The 23,306-nt window shown below is 29.0% G+C and overlaps 1 protein-coding gene across 5 annotated transcripts in view; it reads right to left on the reverse strand.

The window, feature by feature from the left end:
• The window catches only part of LOC142318192 (facilitated trehalose transporter Tret1-like), an 80,935-nt gene extending 71,007 nt beyond the window's left edge, over positions 1 to 9,928 (reverse strand). For 2 of the 5 annotated variants that reach the window (XM_075354748.1, XM_075354779.1), the window contains exon 1: positions 9,763 to 9,927. In XM_075354748.1, coding sequence (XP_075210863.1) covers positions 9,763 to 9,765 — 3 coding nt within the window. In that variant the 5' untranslated portion in view covers positions 9,766 to 9,927. Of the gene's footprint in view, positions 1 to 9,247; positions 9,394 to 9,752 lie in introns of those variants that run through there. The other 3 variants (XM_075354772.1, XM_075354757.1, XM_075354765.1) reach the window with 3 other exon arrangements.
• Positions 9,929 to 23,306: the final 13,378 nt, after the last annotated feature.

Below are 23,306 nucleotides of genomic sequence, written 5' to 3' on the forward strand. Positions count from 1 at the left end.
TTGATAAAGTGTAATACTTGAAATACTTGTGCCGTGGCTGTAAAAACGAGGTCCTTTTTGCATTTAACCTTTCAAAATTCCTTCAAATAAATTTTACCATCACGATTCAATTGAGAAAAACCCCACAGTTTTGACATTAAACCTAATATTTTCTATCGATTAGTTTATAAAATATAATTCTTCAATTTTGTTTTTATACGTGTATCTCCAAGACATAAAAATATAAATATTTGCTTATTCTCAAAATATTATGCAATATTATTAATAGATTATACTAAACTCAAAACCTTTTGATGTTAATTCATTAATTTCTAATAAAAATAAAATAATAAAATTCTGTAATATGAACATATAAACATTTAATTTAGCTTTTGTAAAGATTTAATTTTTTTTTTTTTTTTAATAAAAAATTTGATAATAAAATTAATTGTTCCATTTTTTCACTTAATACGTAATGGTTTTTCTCATTTTGACGTTTCGCGCTAAAACTTTTAATGTATTGTGTAAGTAGATGTTTTAAATTAATTCTGAGAGTAAAATTGATTTATTAAATAAAGTGGAACTTTATTCTACTCTAATTAGTTAATACGAACTATTATTGGTTTTTTTTTTCTAAATGAATTGAATAATAGATGATAAGCTTTAATTTGCTCACAATAACACAAATTATTTGTCGGTAACTACTGAAATTTATTGGAACTTATCATTTTGTAGTCGATAATACTATAGAATTCTTTGTAATAAAATATCATATTACACAACTGTTTGTTACATCATTTAAAATATTGTTTACAAAGTATTTAAAAAAAATAGTAATTTTTTTACACGACTGCTCAAAAAGGAATGTAATGTATTTAGGACATGTATGTAGGGTATGTATGTATGTTACACCGTAACGGCTCAACGGCTGAACCGATTTAGTTGTTTGAACCCGCGTTGGAATCCTTATGTTACCGGGAGTGTCATAAGCTGTATAAATATGTTGTGTATATATGTGTTTAAATATATTTTTAAAATTTGAAAAAATAATTATATTATACAAATAACGCAGCAAAATCAATACGTAGAACGAAATGAAAAATGTCATTTTTAAGACGTAGGCGACGGGGAGTTTATAGTAAGTGGGCAACAAAGTTAAGTATTTTAGCTAATCATATTGACCTAAAGCCTTCACGGATGTAATTGCATTGGTCCGAAATTTAGGGGTTCTGCATTTCAGCATTACACTGTCGTATAACGATCGATTACGCTGGCCGGACATCCAATTTTTTTGGTTCTTTTTTGGCAATCGAGTTTTTTTAAATATTTAACAGATTTAAAATTTGTTCAAACTTTAGTTGAATTTTCCCCCCGCAAAGAGATTTTTAACTAGCTTAAATTTCTCATAACTTGATATTAACTAATAAATTATTTAAATAATTAATAATAACAGTTAAAATACATACTGACAACGTTTAAACAGAACATTTTTCAGTCACGGAGATATTTCAGCTAGAATATTCTTTTTGTCCTACGTTATGTTTTATAAAAACATTTAATAATTTTTTAGCGCAGTTCTTGATTAGAAATCTTAAGACTATGAGACCTCACACCGAGATAAAAAAAATATTTATAACCCGGGTTTTTAGCTTATACATTCAAATGCAAACGTTTTAAACCAACAGGCGAATGAACATAGTATATTGATCATAACTTTTCATCTATAACCGCTGTTAAATAATTAACCCCAAAAAATTAAATATAGGTTTTAGTCGTGAAAGTTTAGAAAGCGTAAACACTTTTCGCAGAAGTTCTACCTGGGGTATTTTAATTAGTTTTGTTAGTCGGTGCAGCAATCTGTCCAAACAATGCACACCAACCGAGCTTTTTTTAAACTTCGACGAGTTCTAACTTAAATATTTACTTTCAAAGTGGATAATTAAGATTGATCGAAGAAATAAACAAAATTTTAGCGGATTTTACAATTTATTAAGATTCGGTTTGAAATTTTCACTTGAATTGCTTAAAGTAAACAAAAAAATTAATTATCGATTTTAGCCTACACATTTAAATACAAAAACACTTTTTCTCTACCTAAGATAACTGTAACTAGAAAAACTTACTCAAAATTTTATGAAAATTACAATTTTTTTTATTACTTTTATTGTTATATAAAATAATAATAAAAAAAATTAAAAGTAACTTTTTATGACCAAGAGTATACAGTGGCTTTATCATGTTTGAATTTCCTGAAAGAATCACTAGCGGGCTTACAAGAGCTTCCGGTTTGAATATTTATACAGCGACCTCATAGTGATTGTGGATGTGGTTTTTTAATAAGTAACATCCACTAGTGTTGCTGATATACACTGATTTATTGAATTATTACTTTACTCTTAAGTTTTACTTTTGAGTATGTAATTTTATTCAAATCAGTCTATTTACAATATTAATAGTCCACAAAAAAAAAATGAACGTATTTGTTAACTTTAAGGTCACTTTTAACCACCAGTTCTACTCAAATAATTGTACTGTTAAATTTTTTTAGTTAGTAAAAAGATTAAAAAAAAGAACAATATCATATATGTTTCAAAACTCTTTTAAGTGTTGTATTTACTGCGGGCGCGTAGTAAGTAATTATTTATTACTGAGTTTTAAAGTAATAATTCGAAATACGTTTTTAACGTTTGTTTATTTTTCGTCTTAAAAGAAAAAATAGAATGTATATATTAAACAGTAATTCCACGTTTATGTATAACTGCCGTTTTTCAGGAGTTATTTTTTTCGAGATAGGCGTTTAAGCCAAAGTGTAGCTTCATATTAAATGGTTAGTACTGATGTTATAGAGTTTAAATCTCCTTGTTCGCAGTAGCTTACAGAAGTGTGAGAAAATTGTTATTTAAATACCTGGATCTTTAGTTAGAATTATATTTATTTACTTTAAAAATGTAAATTTATCATAATGGATTCCTACGTATCTGTAAGCACACTTGTATGCATTTTGCGAAAATTTTCTTGCCCCGTATTTATATAATTCTCCAATAATTTCTCTTTCTTATCTACTTCATTGTGTGTCGGAGGTAAATTTATTTGTACTACGCTTAAAAATAACATCAAAATTTAAACAAGAATTATTATTTATGAGTACTGCCTATATCTCGATAAGTAACACTTCAGTTTAGTAATATCAACATTCTTATTAAATTTTAATATCTTATCACAAATAAAAATTTATCAACTATATCCTAACGATTTCTTCCTGAAATTAAATTTATATTATTAAAAGCGATTTGACTATTTAAAGCTTTATATTTTAAGTTAATTTATAGAATGTAATATGTTCTTTACAACCAGATAAAATTTACTCCCTGGAGTGAATGGTAGCGTCTCGGCCATTCATCCGGAGGTCTCGGGTTCGAATCCCGGTTAGGCATGGCATATTCACCACATACGCTACAAAATCGTTAATCTCATACTCTTAAGCAGTACCTAAGGGTGGTCCCGGAAGTTAAACAGGAAAAGAAAAAAATGTAAAATCTGCTGGGTTCTTTAACCCGGTCAGTTTATTTTTATTTTTTAACAACGCTTCAGTCCCCTTTCGTCTCTTATTGGGTGTTTTTCTTTTCTTTTTGAAAAATATGGGCCATATGGTGACTAATTCTGGAATATATTTGAATAAGCATTATTTTTTAATAAAGTCGAGCTCTATCAGTCTTAATTCTGTAATTATGTTTTCTAATTGTTTTCTAATTACATCTGAAAATGTATTTTGTTCATGCGCCAAAAAGAACTATTTAAGATCATCTTACAAAGAAATCGTTATTAATTCGTTTAATAAATTCGTATGAAAAATTGATTGGTTTTTAACCACTCTTTGCACCAAAGAATGCATTCATTTTTTTACTACGTTTATTTCTTTTTGTTAAATAATCATTTCTTTGGCAGTACTAAACTTTACAAGTAACTTGGTAAACGATTCGCACAATACTGCGCTGACGTTTAGGACTAAAGCTTGCAAGCAGAAACGTTCTCTCTATTTAAGATTTCAATTGGAACAGTACGTAACCCACACTGTGAGTTATGTCTGTAAAAACACCGGAAATGAACAAATTAGGCTAATTTTGTTAGAACGTCTGTGGGCATTGCTTACACGACCGAGTTGTTTGTACATATTTAAAACCTGTCACCACACAGTCAACAATGTTTGTTCAAAGTTATCCACTGAGGCGACTTGAGGCTATTGTTGCTAAACGCAGCAGAATCCATGCGTAAACGGCATGTTACATACACAATTTAAACTTACAAAAATGTTCGTCTGAATCTGGTGGTCAAAGACATTTTTAACGGTAGCTTAACAGATTAACAGGTGAACGGAGTTTTTAATTATTGGTAGACTTTTGAAACTCTACAATTTTCATATTTTACTAATTATTTAGATTTTTGGTTTATATTCTATTTTGATACTGTACTTCTTTTACGATTACTTCTTTCTTCTTATGGATTTAAATAATTAGTAAAAGAGTAAATTAATTACTGAAAAATATAATAACTGATTAGGGAGTATAAAAGAAAATAATGAAAGAAAAGTGACTTTTTATTACATGCTTTTCTTTAACAGTAATCTCTTTTCCCGACGTCATACAATGATGAAATTTTACCCAGCGACGTAAGCGGGGTAAAAATACAATATTCCATTGTTAATTTCATGTATTTCTTTAGAACATTTATATTTAATATGTCGTAGGCACAAGGGGAATATGTTGAAGGAAGCTGAATAGATGTAGCTATCGATCCGTTTGATTTTGACTGTCGATTCAATACGGGTATATCAGGTTGCTGTTGAAACGGATTTTAATACAACTAGTTTAAATTTACTTTTTAAAATTTATTTACGCTAATCATCTGATTCAGTAGTTGAGTGGCCTATCTGGAAATTCATAAATTTCTCCTATAGCTGTACATTAAAGGGACCAGAATCCAAAAAAAAGTTTTTTTATTTTCCGTTAAGTAAAATGAATGTTAATAAAATAATAATGATGATTGTATATTATGAAAAAATGAAACGATCTTTTTTTGACCCTACGGTTGAAACTCCGGTTACACCCGGACAACATTAGTTTAGTCCAGTACCACTTTATGCTTAGTTTTATTACGATGGTTATTTAAAAAAAAATTTTTACCGGATGCATTTTGAAGCATAAAGATTTTCATATAGGATTGGCAAGGTTATTTTTCTGAGCTTTTAGAGGGGTCTATAACGGTTGGCGAATTATTTTTTCTCTCACTTAAAATTGAATTCTCTTAAATTGAGCTTTTTTTTCATTTTCAGCACAGACTCCACATCTCTTGTGAATGAACAAGTAGTGGTTTTCTTGTCATCTACGTTTACGATTTAGTTTGAATTTATTCGCTGAAACTAAAAGAGTAAATTCCGCAAAATCTGAATGCACATCTGTCATAACGACTTCTTGAAAATGTATCTGGAGCTCTTATCTTTTCTTAAAGAGAAGTGTCTTCTAATATTGTAATCGTATAAGATTTGTGTGTTAACTACAATATGTGATAATAATACGGTTTCACGTTAATTACAGAAAAAGTTACTTAACCGTATTTTTAACTGATAAAGCGCAGTTTCGATTATCTAAATAATAATATGTAATCACAACCGATGAATTTTACGAAATATTTACTTTTTTACGTAACATTCAAAAAATGTAATAATGAAATAGTTAATTATTTATTGGTTTTCCTAGATGAAGATTTTTTGTCGTCGTGGCAGATGTTTTTGCATTATTACATAATGATTTAAAATAAATCATTATCAAATAAAGTTAATTAATTTCATTAAAGTCATAAACCAGAAATTGACCTTGATATCAGCGGTTAATAGCCCTCTATTAGTATTATTTGTTTTAAAGTGCATAATATTGGAATTTTTTAAACTATTTATAATGATGTTATATTTAGGATTTTTAATCACTTATAAAAAAAAGTTTAAACTGTAAATTTTTCATAAAATAATAATGCATAATAACGTGTTTCTGAGAACACTTCAGTTTGCTTATAAATTTTATTTTTGTATTAATAATTAAAAAGAATAATTGTTGTGGAAGAAAAATTACATTTCTTTTCAAAATTATTAAATACAAAACGACTAAATTTCAAATTAATGGTACTTTTTTTGCAAGAGATAAAATTTCACTATTAATTACCGGCTCTTTTTCAGTGGAATATCCGATAGCGCAGTTATTTGTAACATTGTCTTAAGAAATCTCTTAAATGTCATCCAGTGATCTATTTGATTTATACTTTTTTTTTGTCAAATTTACTGTATTTGTTAAATATTACCTTGTTTATTGATGTGGTGTCCCCATCAGATTTCGTGAAACATCTGATTATTATTATCATAATAATTTAAAAAATCTGATGTGGACACCACATGACTTCCTTGTACGCCTATTAAATTTCATATACACAATTTTTTTAAATGAAGGGTACATAAAATTTTATTTCATTAATAGCTTATGATATTTTTTTCAAATTTATTATTATTATTATTGAATTATTATTTAGTGTATACTTTTTTTTTATAATCAGAGGTTAATAATTATTAATAAATCAATATATTTAGATTAAAAGAAAAAGTAAAAAAAAATATATGTATATGAAGTCGGATTCAAACCGATGTACCTTCCCATTGTAAAACCAGATATTTCATTTGGCTATAACTCTGAAACCAATAAAAATAAGTACCGCTTATGATATATCGTTGAAAAGCTCTTAATGAGAGCTTATTACCGCAGTTAAGAAAAATTTCAAAATCCATAGTTTTTGGATTTTGGGCTTTTTTGGACACTTTTGGTCAAGTCGATTATGATCAAAAGGAGAGGTGTATAACTAGATGTTACAACAGTCCTAAATCCAAAATTTCAACATTCTACGGCTTATAGTTTTTGAATTACGCGAGATGCATACGTACGTACAGACGTCACGCCGAAACTAGTCAAAATGGATTCAGGGATGGTCAAAATGGATATTTCCGTTAAAATCTGAAAACCGAAATCTTTCGCGATCACAATACTTCCTTTACTTCGTTTAAGGAAGTAAAAACATAGTATTAGATAGATATAAGACATACAATTATTTAAAGAGTAATAAAGGGACTTTTGCTCTATTCTAATATTTCAGGTAATATTTTACCAATCGTGTAACTGTCCACTTTAATAAAGAATTGAAGGATCGTATTTCACTTTTAAATGAAATAAGTTTAAATGAAGTGCAGCAAAAAATGTGTATATGCAATTTAATAGGCGTGCAAGGAAGTCATGTAGGAACCCAAGATTTTTTTCTATTCTCACGCCATTAAAAAGAAAATGGAATCTGTAAAAGGGTAATGAAATTTTAATGGTGTAATTAAATTTTTTCTAAGATTTTTTCGGTAAGTAAATAACACGGCAAGTCTCCTACGATGTTCTTAACAAAATCGATTAAGTGCTTTACTCTGTAATCATATAATGTGCGCCACGAAAAGTTAGCGACACTTATATTTAAACCGTTTTACATTCTTTTAAAAAAGAAATCTTATCTTAAAAAAATAAGCGAATAAAAACATCTATTACTTATTTCTGCAAAATCATTAATCTTAAAACCAAGATTTCCTTCTGGAATCGATGTATTTTGGTGTGGAATTCAATGATTGCAGCAGCGGGTCAATACTGGCCCGTTCCTGACGGAGCAAAAGCACAAACCACACTGTAATAAATTGAGCTTAGAGCCTCTTGGGAGACAGCAAAAGGCGCAGTTCGGCTTAAGAAAAGATAATTAACAATAATAATTAGGTTGATTACATTATTAGAGGCCTATTAAGTTATCCTTAATTTGTTTAAATAATCTTTTAGTTATATCTAACTACTTATCATAATTTCAATTATTTTGGATCCAACTTATTTCACTGTCGGTAGCGTATTTATAATCAGCCGTTAATGCATTGTATAAAACAGAAGTAGATATTCAGTTAAAAACCGGTGGCTTTTGGAATCACAGATATTCCTAGAACTTTACAAAAGTAGAAATTTGACTCTACAGTAGTATACAAAACAAAAAAAAAATTGCAAAAATACTACTTATTTATTCGGCCTTACAAGTTGTGTCTTAGGCGGCCTGACATAAGGCACAAGTTACTCCTGAAATTGGAACTGCGATGCTCAACAGTAACATGTATTCCATGCTGAGTTTACTAGAGGAAATAAAAACAAAATGGTTTCCCTTTACTTTCGGTTACGAAAGCAAAGGGATACTGTTTGAATTCGGTATGCATAATTCCGAGTTATTCTAGAAATGAAACGTACTATAGGACATTTAAAAGTCTATTAAATAATTTGAAATATTAGAAACTATATTCTTTCACAGGTATAAATTTAAACGATAGCCATTTAATAAACTGACGTATAAGCTATGTTTACATTCATAAAGAGTTTTTTTCTCTTATTACGTAACCGTGTAAAAAGGAAAACAAATGTAATAAAATCCCAGAAATTAAGAGTTTAATAAAATAACTTTTTTTTTAAATTAAAATGTAATGCCGTCTTCGTTGGTTTCGATGCCGAATGAAATTTGCAAATATATGCTACACCCTGATTACGTACCCAATCATTGTTATAATAACAAATTATCAATCGGTACACAATTTCACTTATAAAATTACAAACTAAGAAAGTATTTAACCGACATAACCGAGTGATAATACTGTTTCATCGATGGTGTTTAATGTAATCAGAATTTCATCTTTTATAGACAAGTTATTTATATAATTCCTATCAAATCAAACGGGTATTGTTTCTATACGTTTAAACTATCGGGATCGCTGATTTAATTACATTTACCTTATGTAACACAGCGATAATTCCGCAAAGCACTAAAAAAAAATTTCAACATCTACATAAGAAAGGAAAATTATTAATCATAGTATTTGTTGTAGATTGTTTTTTTAAGCTAATTAAGGTAGCTGCTAATATAAACCATTCAGCTGTATAATAAAAATTTTACTTGTTTTTTTATCAAAAGTCCAAAAATTAGTAAATTTCTACTAAAAATTTATTAAAAATAATGCGTTTTCGACACTAGCATTATCATCACCAGCAACTTACGAAATGTATCAGCGTATTTAAAGGCTATAAAATATTTTATAATCTGTCCGATTACTCTCTAATAAAAATATATTTTACTTGAATAATAATTAAATAAAGTAATTATTTTAAAAAGTACATACATTTTTAAAACTAATGACGGTAAAATAGAAAGCTCGTTATTTTAAACGTACTTTTATATACGTTTTAGTTAAACATTTATGTATGATGAGATTTCTGCTGAAGACCTCAGAAAAACAGATATTGATGTAGTTATGTAAATAAAACGTACACGTTTACCTACAAAATTAAAATGTAAATAAAAGATTCTATTTAAAACAAAGTTGAAAATCTTTTATTTGATTGGGTCAAGTAACCTAAGAAATATAAAATTTAGATATTACGGGTGATTTCTATATTAGCGAGTAATCCAAAAAAATAATAAGTCGGTTAGTTAATCTATTAACACATACGTTTTTTATACGCCAATAAACGTACGTTAACAGTTACGAAACGATACATCAGTAACGGTAATAAAACATGTATCGAACAAAAAACAGAAAAAAAAAATTCAAATAAAAATAGTACTACACAGCACCACTTAGACAAATAATTTTATAAAAACAAAGGAATAGATTTATGAAATACCCAGAATCACCATACAAAACAGCTGTTGAAATTAAACTGAATAGTTGCCGTAGACGTAGACGTCAACACTACGATCGTTAGGAAACGACTCTGTTAACAAGAGATGTCAGCCTTCAACACTTAACTAATTCCCAGAGTTGAATAGTGCCATTAGGTAAGACTGACTAACTGTTGAGTGGAAGTTTTATTGGCAAGTTTATTTAATTTTTCAAAGAATAATACTGACTTTTAACCCTTTCATAAAAAAGTTAAACGATAATCAGCTTTCAGATAAAGTGGTGTTCTTTTCAATAAGAATAATAATAATAATTAAACTATTATTCGAGTTATCTGTGATTAATTCATAGGCCATCAATTTTACACGATATGAATTAATTTTAAAAGGTTATAAGAATCAAATTATAAATAACATTATATTTTTTAGCTTTAGAATACATCTAAATACGGTTCGTTTTCATTTTACAGTAATTTTAACGAGTATAAAATAACTATGAAAAACTACAATTTAATTAGCTTTATCGATTATGAGATACGGAGAATGTTTCAGATGAAATTTAATCGTACTAGTACGTATTAAGATTTATTATAATGTAAATTTGTATTTTATTTCTTTTTTAATATATAATTTTAATCCTTTCGTACTTAAAGTTTTTGAATGAAATGAAAGTACTTTTAACAGACATCTGAAGAGGAGAGGTTCTCAATTGGACTTTTTTTTAATGCTGACGTCCAATTTTAGTGAAATAGTTTTTGATAGATTAGTAAGAAGTATGTGATCAAGTACTTTTTTATATAGCGTAATTCTCAACCTTGATTTTTGCTAATCGGATCGATTTCAAAAATTGTTTATATTATAGGGGAAGTCTCTCTTGTGGTTCCTCGTAAGTTTTGTTAAGATAAATTAAGTGAAGGAATTTTATGCGAAAAATTACGATGCTCTAATATTTGATAATTTTTATTTTGTTGTTTTCTTTGCTACTTAAAATTAGAATCTTAATTGGAGTTATGATTAATAAATTCACGTCTATCTGACATTTCCACTATTTTTACGAAACAAAAATTCAATATAACTGGTTAGATGTTAATGTGTACGTTACAACCTATTCAACTGGTGAAAAATAAGCGACTTCCTCCGGTCCAGTGATATATAGAAAATTTGAGTTAAAAAATTAATATACAAATACATCATCGCCTTGCACAGAGTCTTAGATGGTACTTGGTAATAATAGGTTTACGTCGCTTTTCTGTATTCCTTTTATTATTTGTTCAAGTATCCGTTTTTTTCTTTTTTTTTGCGATCATACGGATACATCAGTAATTTAAGTAAAGATTTAAAGTAAAACATATTTGAGAATAAAAGTAATACTTCTTTCAGTAAATTAATTTTGATTTTTGAAGTCTGCACACATTAAGGATTAATAAGTAGGTAGATGTTTTTAATTTAGCACCGATTTTAAACAGTTGAAGTTATTTTTTTAAATGTACAATTAATAAATATTGATAAAAATATTATTGTTTGGTGTATATATATATAAACATCTACTATCAGTTCCGTGAAAGTAATTGCATTTATTTAAAAATTATAATTTTAATAAAAATATAATTAAAAAAGAAAACAGAATAAATAAAAATTATAATCTTGAATGAATTTAATCGTGATATTAACAGTAAACAACAAACAGTCAATATTTTTTCTTGTGTGATCCAGTATTATAAGTAAACAAAGAATAGTAAATATTTTTTTTCTTGTGCAATCCGTTAAAAACAATTACCAACAAAGCTTCTATACGTTTTGACCCTTGGTCATCTTGAATCCCTCAGTTCAGGTTTGAGTCCCGTAGTCAAGTAGAACCAGTTACGGTAGTAACACTTAAAAGTTCCGTAGGTGTAATTTTAAACGAAAAATTAAATGTTTAATCTGGAAAAAACCAAATCATTTTGTTTAAGAGATGAGAAACCTCTTGATAAAACAAAGTAAGAGAAGGAATGCACAAAAGCAATCTTATCACTTCCATTGAGTATGAGTTGACTATACGGATTACATAGTACAATTGACTAAAATAGACTGTATAAATGCATATGTACGATTTTTACATTTAGTTTTCAAACTAATTTCCTTGAATAATTGCTTGAAAATATTTATGTCATAATGATTTAGGTATTTAATATATTATTACACTGCAACAACCTAAACCTAGGCAATAATGATGAAAAACATTTTAAAAATTGCCAAATAGTTGTGTAGATAATTTAACTTTAAGTTGTTTTCTGAAAGAGATTGACTCGGGAACCAGTAGAGGAACATTGTCTACAAGATAAGAAACTTCATAGATATCCGTGCATTTTGCAAGAGACTTGAACTCACAAAAAAAAAAAAAAACATTAATTCTTACAAGCACATACGAGTAGAACTGAAAGCATCCTTATTCATTTGAAACCTGTTAAAAATACATATAATGTTAAAATGTAGTGTTTTAAGCTTAACCAGTTTTATGAAGCTTATTACAATTTAACCTGGTATTACATAGAAAAATCGGTGCGGACATCACATGACTTCATTAAATTAAATTACACCTATTATATTACATATACATTACATTACGCCTATTAAATTACATATATACGTTCTTTGCTTCACTTCATTTAAACTTATTTCATTTGAAAGTGAAATACGATCCTCCAACTTTTTAATAAACTGGACACTTACACAATTCCTAAAATATTAGTTTTTGTTAACACCAAGTATTTATACAATTATTAATTCAACTATCTTACCTGAAATATTAGGCAGCTTCTTATATATAATACTACGTTTTTTTAAATTATTATGATTTAACCATTAACAAAATGAAAACAAACCGAAACAGGAGGAGGTTATTTAATTTTATAGCGATATTTATTATCAAGTAGACTGAAACAAATTAATAAAAAAAAAATATGTATTTATACAGAAGATATGGAGAACCAAGTAAATGGTGCCTGTGACACATATCGCATTTCATTATCATTATGTATATATACATATATATATATATATATATATATTTTTTTTTTTTTCATTAAATTCGATAAAAATAAAAATAAAAATTGGAAAAGATTACTAAAATTTTAGTTTACATTTTTAAAATACTTTTACTGGGTTTAAAATCAATATGGTGTTATCGGGTTTTTGTCTTTGTATATTTATTCTGAGTTTATAACTCTTGTTACTACAGATATATTTCTCCGTGTTATCTTTCTTTTTCCTGTATGATTATTTCTTTTTCATTTTTGATTTTTCAACAAATAATGCAATAATAAAAATCTGATGTGGACACCACATGACTTCCTTTTACGCCTATTAAATTATGAATACGCATTTAAAAAAAATGAAAAGTACATAAAATTTTATTTCGTTAATAACTTCTGATATTTTATTTATTATTGAATTATTATTCATTGTACAATCCTTTTGCAATGAGAGGTTAATAATTGTTAATAAATCAATATATTTAAATTAAAAAAAAAGTTAAAAAAATATATGTATATGAAGTCGGATTCGACTCTTTTAGGCATTTTTTAGACGTTAACTACAAAGTAAAACTCGTAGGATTTCAATAATTCATTGAATAGCTGCTCGTTAATAGATTTCTTTTTAACTTTTAAAAATAGAATGGTTGTTGAGTATTTCACTTGCTGTCTTGGGAGGATGTTGATCGAATGACAGGAATAATTTTCGATTGGAAACACATATAAAAAAGTGTAAAAACTATTTTTATTAATATATTTATTTTAAATGACAAGTTTAATTATTTTTATGTTTTCAGTTTTTTTAAATTTTTTGATAAAGTAAGATATTATTAGTTAATGTTGCTGGTGTAGAATTATATAACTTAATAAAATGATTTTTTCTGCTCAGGTTTGCTGCACCTAGTTGATATTCCCGAATGTTAAAAAGTATAGATCGGTGCTGTCCAAACTTTTTCCAACTAAGAGCGCATCTGAATGATTACAAAGGTTGCGCAGGCGCCATGATTCATTAACCATAAAAAGGATTCAAGAAGCAGAAGGATTAAAATGAGATTAATATAAATTCTGCAAATAAATCTCTTTAACATGTTTAATCCTTTTTGAAGGAAAATGTTTATAAAATTCAGGATAATTATTATGGATGCTAAAGATCTCACTAATGCAATATATTGATACAAACTATCCTTTTCAAAGTGTTACAGCAAGAAGAAAAAATATCATACAATTTTTTTTTGTCTTCAGTCATTTGACTGGTTTGATGTTATATACACTGTTACCTGTAAAGAATGAATACGATTTTATTTTCCTTACATTTAATATCCTTATATTCTCTTATAATAATACTGTTTGTAAATTGTATTAGCTTGTAAATTAACTTAAATGAAGAACCTTTTTTTTGTTTCTTTCTTCTTTAAACCTACACTACTTACCTATACTACATACTTTCTTAAACTTACTATATACTGTACCGTATACTTATCTATACTACATCATTATCTGTTTCTAAAAAAAATGTAAGGTTATGTTCTTTTGCTCATCTTGTAACTGACAGAATACTTTTATATGGAAATTTATTCAAAGTTTTATTAAAAGTTTATGTTTTTCATAGTCCTTGTAGTGGTAATTATAATGTAAATGGATAATCCAATAATTTAAATGGTTCCATCTAAATTTATAATTATAATGGATGTAAATTAAATGAAACATTCTAAAATTCTTAGTTTAGGTTGATTTTTGCCTAGCTAAAAAAAAAAAAAATCAGCTTTAACATCAGTACTGTACAAAAAAGGTTTATATCTGTGAACTGAAACATATTTATGACTTAGGTTAAAGAAGACTAAAAAATGGCAATAATTTCTAATAAATCACAGCATTTTGTTCAGAAAATAATAGGTATATATGTTGGAGAAAAAATTATTTTGGTTTTACATTTGAAGATCCTTATTTATTAACTCCAATGAGGCTATACACGAAAAATTGATGAGGACATTGAAAATCTGTGTCTATGGTTGTCACACAACTTAAGATATTGCATCCAAAAAGAAGCTCAGTACTCCAAAATAATTTTAATACCATCTCACCATACTAGTAAGTGACTTTTTTTCAAGTGATTTAGTAGTCTGACAACTGTCCTGATACTAAACCAATTAAAAATCTGGGCAGTTAAAAGAAAAATGATAAAAAGAAATTGTAGCACTCATTTAATCAAACAGACGTATGATTTCTTATGAAGAAAACAATAAAATATGCGTGATACTCTCATTAAATCTTGCCAATTTTAATGTATGAACTGATTAAGAATAAACTATATTCTGTATTTGCCAGTAAAAATTTACAAATTGTGTTGGTTATCACACTTTTCTAATTAAATTTATACAAATTAAATTAAATTTATTTTAAATTTCTATTTATTTTCTACTTGGATTAATTTGCATGTTACTGATAAATAATTTTTGTGTATGTATGTAAATTTATTCTTCTACTGATTGGAATAGTGAATATAAATGAGTTGTTTTAGGCAAAAAGGGATTCAGTAATTTTTTTCTTATATTATCAGGCTCAGTGGTTCTTTTATGGCTACAGTGCCTGTAAAGTATCTAAGGTGCAAGAGACTTAAATCAGTTTTTCACTTTCTCTGAAAATAATGATATTCATTACACAAATCCTTTGGTGAAAATGTAGAGCTGAATATTAACTACACTTTTGTGGGCTTGGCATGAGAATCTGGTGCACACATTAGCATGACTGGCCATTTTATTGTTTAATGGCTGGTTTAATGGAAAAGGCCATTGCTACTTCTTTTACACTTTCTTTTATAAGCTAGGTATGGGATATTTTGTTACTTTGAGGATGAGATTAATTAGGAACAGTATGCTTTAAAATAGGTATCCATTTTAATGTGTTGATAACTATCTTTTCTAATTTTTTTTTAATTACTGTTTGTAAGAAGCTTAATTATAAATTATAATTTTGAAATTAATAGCTTTAAAATAAGATATTCAAACGCAGCTAGGATCACATTGAAAAGTTTCATTTTAACACATTAGTTGAGAAGAGAGATAGATAAATGCATGTTGCAGTAATTGGATAGAAAGTAAATGTCAGACAGTGCTTAAAGAACACTTACTTAATCTGGTCTAATCATACAAAACTATGATAGACTTCTCATAGTGATGTTATATACGAGATAGTTGAATGTTATGTTATGAAGTCGCTAAGTATGACATACAATACAGCTGTGAGGTTGACCAAACATATAAAAGCTGTGATCAACTACAAAGGAATAGCAACAAATCTGCTCTGTTTTATCCATTGGCATAAAATACTTTATTATCTTGTAATGAAGTTTGTAAAATTCCTTTTGAAATATCAAATAGATCATATCTGTTTTCTTACACTAATCAGCTGAAGGTGACAATGAAGTGATGGAAGTTTCCATTGTCAAAAAATTCATTGATTGGTAATAATTGAACCAGCAGTTTGAGATGCAACATGGTAAATATATACTGATCTTAAAGACTCACTGGAGTTATTACTTGGGGATGCTCTATGAAATGGCTACCAATTGTGTTCCTGTAAATAATATCATGTAGGAAAATGTTGAATTTGTGCCTTCTGCAGGTCATATAAAAGTCATTGCTACCTGATCCCATAGTTGAGATAAGGTTCACTAATTTTACTTACTACTGAGCTACTTAGATTTGTAATGCCCAAGTAGCATGCTCAAGGAAGTTGTTATGGATGGGATCCTAAGAATCGTTTGATTGACAAAAATAAACCAATGAGTCAAAATCCAATTTCAATTGTGTTTTGACTGAAGAAATTTAAAAAAATGTATAATCTGCATACCAGTATGTTAACCACATGTGTGTTATATGTAACAGATACTGTGTTAGTATTAGTCGTGTGTCAGCAAGTATCTATTCTGACTGAACCACAGAGGCAACTACAAAGTTGTATTTCAACTTTACAAGTTGATATACATCTTCAAGTTGAAATTGTGAATTTTCAACTTTGCAATTTTTTTTAATAATTTGTAATGTAAACTTCTTATTTTTTATCACAACTTGTATAATTCTATACATGAAATGATATTGTTTTAAAATTCAACATTCTTATGATAAGTAATTTTATATAAATATAAAGCGTCACATTACATTAATGTTACGGTTAATTATATGGCTTAAATATTTTTAATATTTAATTTCTTACGTAATTTAACAATTATTTGTACATGAAATACAAAATAAATTAAACTATTAATTTATTGCATGCACCAGTGAACAATGAATATATTTTCTGTGTCAAGAGGAAAGTAGTAAGCTTCTTATTTTAATGAGATTTATTAACAATTTACTAAAGTATTAATATTCAGTTGCAAGTAGTTAAGCACAATATTCAATTCTATCTTGAGTTAAAAATAATACCCACCTTAACTGCTAAATGAAATAACTTCAAATTCCCTCTAATACTGTACATCAACCCACCTTTAAAAAATATTGATCATTTATCACAAAAAAATAAATACTACAAAATGTAAGAACGAATAAGTTATTTATTAACCAAAATGTGAATTTGGTTACTAATAAACAGGTATGTTTTATGTCCTATATAGGAATAAAGCTCTATAATTTTGAATATTCAATAATTAATAAGTTATTTGAAGATAACAATATAAGTGGGATTTGTTTTCTTTTAGGTTTATAGTATTAATGAATTAATAGATAAAAATATAATTTTTATCTATATGTTGTTCTAAAAGAAGAGAAAATGGTAGGGATGTAAACTTCTAGTAAGATAAAACTTCTTATGGGACAAAAAATCTGATTTTCATAAGTACATGTAGGTGAAGGGTTCTAGCCCAAAATTTCTTCTCAACCAAACCCAAGTTAACCTAACAAAATTGCATTCTTTGAGAGCAATACTTATTCATTAATAATTATTTAATGTATCTAAAATTCCAACAATTCCACAAGCGTCTGATTCTTTAAATTGGTAGCTGGGATTCCCCAGTGTTTTGCAAGCAACATTTTCACGTTAAAATGAATAATAAGTAGTACACAATTAGGAATATAGTTGTTTTAATGAAAATGATAAAAATTAAATTTAAGACACATAATAATAATGGTAGATTGTAAATTTGACCTTTGATCCATTAGTCTTTTTGTTTATAAAGAAACCATTCAAAAATGTTGTTTTTTCTATACGCCTATAACATACATTAAAAGATAACTAATAAATTATGTATATTGAAATAACACTTATTGTATTAGAGGTTTTTGCCCTACAGTTCGAACCGCCATGTTGGTACTCTAACTTGGATGCTTATAGTATTTTTGTAGACTATTTACCAGGCTATTGGAATTTTTCAGAAGGGTCGCTAGTGTGCGGCAGTAGCCGAGGAAAAAAATATTATCCTCAACAAGGATCCGTGGTCATAGGACTGGTCAAACGGCCATCCATATACAGTTAACATGAACAAAAATAGAGATGCATCAGCATGCAGTTTGTTTGATATATATACAGGTTTATCAGAAAAGAATGGTGCGGTTTTGAACTTTGTTTAAATTAAAACAGAATTACTTACAGTTTATGTTTTTTATTTTTCAAATTTGTCGTCTGAAACATTTTTTTTACATAATTAATAAATTTCAAAATGTGCGCCCTTAGTCGCTCGACAAATGTCCAAACGATACTCAACTTCTCTAAAACATTGGTTAACATTTCTTCGTTAATGGTTGTCATTACTTCATTAATCCTGCTTTTTAAGTGGTTTAGGTCGCGAATTCTTTTGTGTATAAACAATGCTTTTGATATACCCCCACAAGAGTCGCAAGGTGTCAGGTCTGGACTCCTTGGAGGCGAAAGTATGGGTCCTTGCCGGCCTATCCATCGATCTCCAAATTTTTCGTTCAAAGCGTCCGTGAGCAATGAAGTGCGGGGGAGCACCATCTTGTTAGAAATGAAGTTGAGGAATGTTTTCGAGTTCATCCGGCTGAGGAAAGCAATAATTGGTTAACATGTCAAGATACACAACTCCATTAATTGTTTTTTCAGCAACGAAGAAAGGCTCTATTACACGATTTTTCATCACACCACACCAAACATTAACTTTAGGCGAATCGCGTTGTTTCTCAATAATTGCGTGTGGGTTTTCAGAGCCCCATATTCGTGAATTGTGTCTGTTAACACATCCATTCACATGGAATATAGCTTCGTCTGTAAAAATTATATCATCTAAAAATGATTCGTTATCACTTATTTTGTCCAACATTTCAACAGCGAAATTGTAACGTTTTACACCATCATCGGGTTTCAATTCCTGCAGTATCTGGATTTTATAAGCGTGTAATTTCAGTTTTTTATGTAAAACATTTTGAACTGTTGATTTTGGAATACCTAATTCGACGCTTCGACGGGAGATGGACTTCCCAGGACTTCTAATTGCCGATTGTCTAATTAGTTCAACCGTTTCGTCTGGTACACTTGGTCTGCCGGTTGATTTCTGTTTCTTAACTGATACAGTTTCTTCAAATTGTTTGAACCAACGTGTTATGTTATTTTTGTGTGGTGGATCTCTTCCGAATTCACGTCGAAACGCAAGTTGAACTAAAATTACGGATTTTAATTAAGGTATCAATAAAACACACTTTGCTTTGTCTTTATCCGAGAACATAGTAACTCACTAAACTCACCGCAACAACAATACAAGAACTAACGTTGTGGTTACAACTGCTGATAAACAAACTTTTGGGTTGGAGGCTTTCAGGGATACCAATAAAACACATAGAAATTTCCCTACAATCTTCCTATGAATTACTGAAACCGCACCATTCTTTTATGATAACTTTGTATTATAAAAAAATGAAGATAAATTTTTTTCACAATCTTTTGCAAGAACATTTTCAGATTCTTTCTAAAATTAGAAAAAAAATTAAAAATCTAATAATAAAATTAATAACCTTTAAAAAACTTATTCTTGTTTTATTACTGTTCCAATTAATGGTGAATAAGCAACTACAGTATCATATATTAATAAAAAATATGCTATTGCATTTGGTTTGAAATTTTCTTCGGTTACAACTACTTCTAGTCAGTAACACCTGCTTTTACTGATTCTATTCGTTGAGATCACATATAATGGATAATTGCTTTTATATTCCAAAAATGTGTTTGGCGACTCAATTTTTTTATAATATGATTTTTGAAATTCTCTAAATATATTAAACAGCATTTGATTTCCTTCTAAATATCTGTATGGATATATATTTGAATTTATCGTCACTTTAATACCTTTCATTTTACATGAATTGAATTTTGACATGTTTTTAAGAGCATTATCTGTTATATCGATTTGTAAACCTATAATAACATGTGGTTCGTCTGATTGTGATGATACTTTTACACTCCATCTTATAGATTTTGTTTGGGGTATTCATAAGTTCCCAATGTCTAAATTCCATACGCAGCTCTTTATTTTTTCTTTCCATATAACTAATGCCAGTTGATATTCAGGTACAGTTTTTAGATATGACACACTTTTATTACATTAGGGGTTTATGCACTACAGTTTGAACTGCTGTGTTAGTACTCGATCATGGACACTGCCCATAGTATTTCTATTGTACGTTTACCAGGACAATAGTACAACATCAGAATGTAGTATCCCATGCAATTCCATTTATTTCCACTTTAGATTTATGATCTGAAATTACAGCAGCTATCACGTTTATATCATTATTACTACATTTCAACATTAATTCTTATCTATTGTTTATAATCTTCAGAAAAACCCATTAACATTGATAATGGAATATACAAATTAAAATTACCATTATCTATATAAATTTTATTATTTTCACCTTAAAGTCAACCAGCAGCTTCATTAATTGAATTTGTCATTGAAAGTTCATTTTTCATGATTGCTGTTACACCTAAATTATTAGTATTGGCTGTTTCTTTTCCATTTATAAGATATTTAATCTCATTTCATAAAAATGCACCTGCAAAAGTTTACAAATCTGATGTTTAATTTTTTACCATTTTCACCTGTAAGTTTTCGCTTAAAAACAAAAATCTATCACCAGGAACAGTATATTCATCTGGTTGGTTTATAGGAATTGTAATTTCTGCACCATTATGGAATTTATTAATTAATTAATTTATTTATTTATTAAAAACACACCATTATTGATAATGTGGGTGGTATTGCTTATTTGTTAATGAATCATCTTGACGTGGATATTTTTCACTTGAATAATTCATTATGAAATCTACATTAAACAAAAATTAACTTTTAATTTCAATACTTTATTGTTTAAAAAATTTTAATTTTTTTAGTCTCGGTCGGAATTCTGGCTTTGGTTGTTTTTATGAAAATTAAGAGCATAATATTTCATAAAATGTTGATTTAAGTCGTAAAAAATTCACTTTATAGATTTTAATTTTCCATTTACTATTTGAAGACTAAAACTATTACCTTTTTAATGCTTTCTTCAGTTAATTTGCAAAGTTTTTTAACAAAAGCAACATCATCATAATTATTATCATATACAGCAGGCATATTGTGTACATTTATAAAAATAAAAAATAATCTATTCTCAATAGTTTATTTATATAGTTTCAGTACCAACAATAAGCTGACTTGTTCACCATGTAAATTTAATAATTTGTCATTTTGATCAGTCAATAGTATATCTAAATTTTTAATTTCTTTCACATTTACCAGTAAAAATATAATATTTAATGGATATTCTTCAATTATTTCACCGGGGTCGAAAATTAATGTAAATGCGTACAAAATATTTTCTTGATCACCACTGTTGAAACTGTGTAATAATCTCACATTTTACATGTATAACATTTACAAAAGCTAAATTTATTGGTTAATCTGATACATGAGTTACATTTAGTTTCAAGACTCTCGATCCACAACCCATTAAATTTTCGATACTGTAAATTTTATCTGTAGAATCTATCCATACTGTGTTTTTAATTTCAGTCTGTAATGTATTGTTGTTGCTTTAATTACAACAAATTAATTCTTTTTTAATTCAACTTGTACATATTCACCAATATCTTCAATTTCCAAACTTCTGTTGGTGTTGTTATGTAATGTATTTTAGTTAGCACATAATTACTCTTTTCGTTTTTTTTTTTACATTCTCATCAAAACCAAACCATAACTTATTTTAATTTTATTCTATATCTGGAATGCTGTTTCATATCATTAACCATTGTAAACCCATTTCATACTGTTCATTTGAAAGATTGATTGGTGGAAAAAAATATTTTTAATCGCAAGCAACAAGCATGAGGACCTCACTAAAAAAAGAGGCTCGGATGTGCGCAACCTTTTAAGGTTGCGCAAAAGTCATAGGCACTCGATAAATAGCAAAGAGTGTGGTTGTTACTTGAGAGCAGTTTAGATGTATTTCAACTCTCTTGATGGTTAGGTTCGGTCAACTTAATACCCAGGGAGCCTATACAGTCCAAGTAGAGTTAGATGAGGTTGTTGAGAAGCGGAGCCTTGATGTTCTCCTTCTACAGCATCCGTATGTGGTCAAGGGTGATCTGCTGTGTTTTTCAGGCTGGAGTAAGTTTTACGTTGGTGATAGTAAATCTGCCGTTCTGTGTTGGCAGTCCAAAGATAGTGTCTTCATATGGCAGGCCTCTGACACGCCGTGAATAGTAAGATTGCCATGAATGTTTTGGACCTGGTCGTTGTAAGTTCGTACTTTCAGTACAGGGATCCCATTGAACAGCATTTGGAAAGATGGGATAGAATTGTTAGCCTGGTAGCGGGTCGTCCTATTCTTATAGGAGTTTATGCAAATGCCAAATCGCTTCTTTGGCACAGTGGGATCACGGACGACAGCGGTAAGTTAATCGAAGGTTTCATTGCGCAGCATCAGTTTGATGTTTTCAATGTAGCCGGCGAGTTGTCCACCTTCGCTGGTGCAGTCAGCTTGCGGAGGGTCTTCCACGGTACCAACACTGATGTTACCATTGGTAAGGATATCCCTGGTAGGATTCTTAATTGGTCACCGACTAATAGTTTTTGATTGCGTAGGTGGGCTGCGTAATGTCTTTAGGGCGGACGTTCCTGTTCAGCAGAGGCGCTTTCTGCACAGGCGGATGGATTGGACCAAGTTTTCTAACATTCTTGAGGCTAGGCTAACAGGCTGAGAGTTTTTAGTCAAAGTCTGGACGAGGTCCCATCAGACGACCTGGCAGAGAATTTTTCTTCTGCGGTGGTAGAAGCCGCTGAACACTCCATTCCAAGAAGTACGGGTCGAGAGAGAGTACCTGGATGGAGGACTTGAGAATTGACCGCGATGAAGCGGACGGTGGGCCGGCTCAGGAGAGCTGCGCAGCGTGCAGGTGATCGTGATCGGCGTGCAGTCTTGATTGCGGATTTTCGTCGGAAGAGGCCCGAGTATTTTCATAAGATTTGGTCTTCTAAACGAGATTCCTGGCGCTCTTTTGTTCTAGAGCAAGGGAATAAGGATCCATGGGGAGTTGTTTATCGAGGAGTCTTGGTCA

The sequence above is a fragment of the Lycorma delicatula genome, chromosome 1 (assembly GCF_047948215.1).
Source record: "Lycorma delicatula isolate Av1 chromosome 1, ASM4794821v1, whole genome shotgun sequence".
In the NCBI taxonomy this organism is placed as follows: domain Eukaryota; kingdom Metazoa; phylum Arthropoda; class Insecta; order Hemiptera; family Fulgoridae; genus Lycorma; species Lycorma delicatula.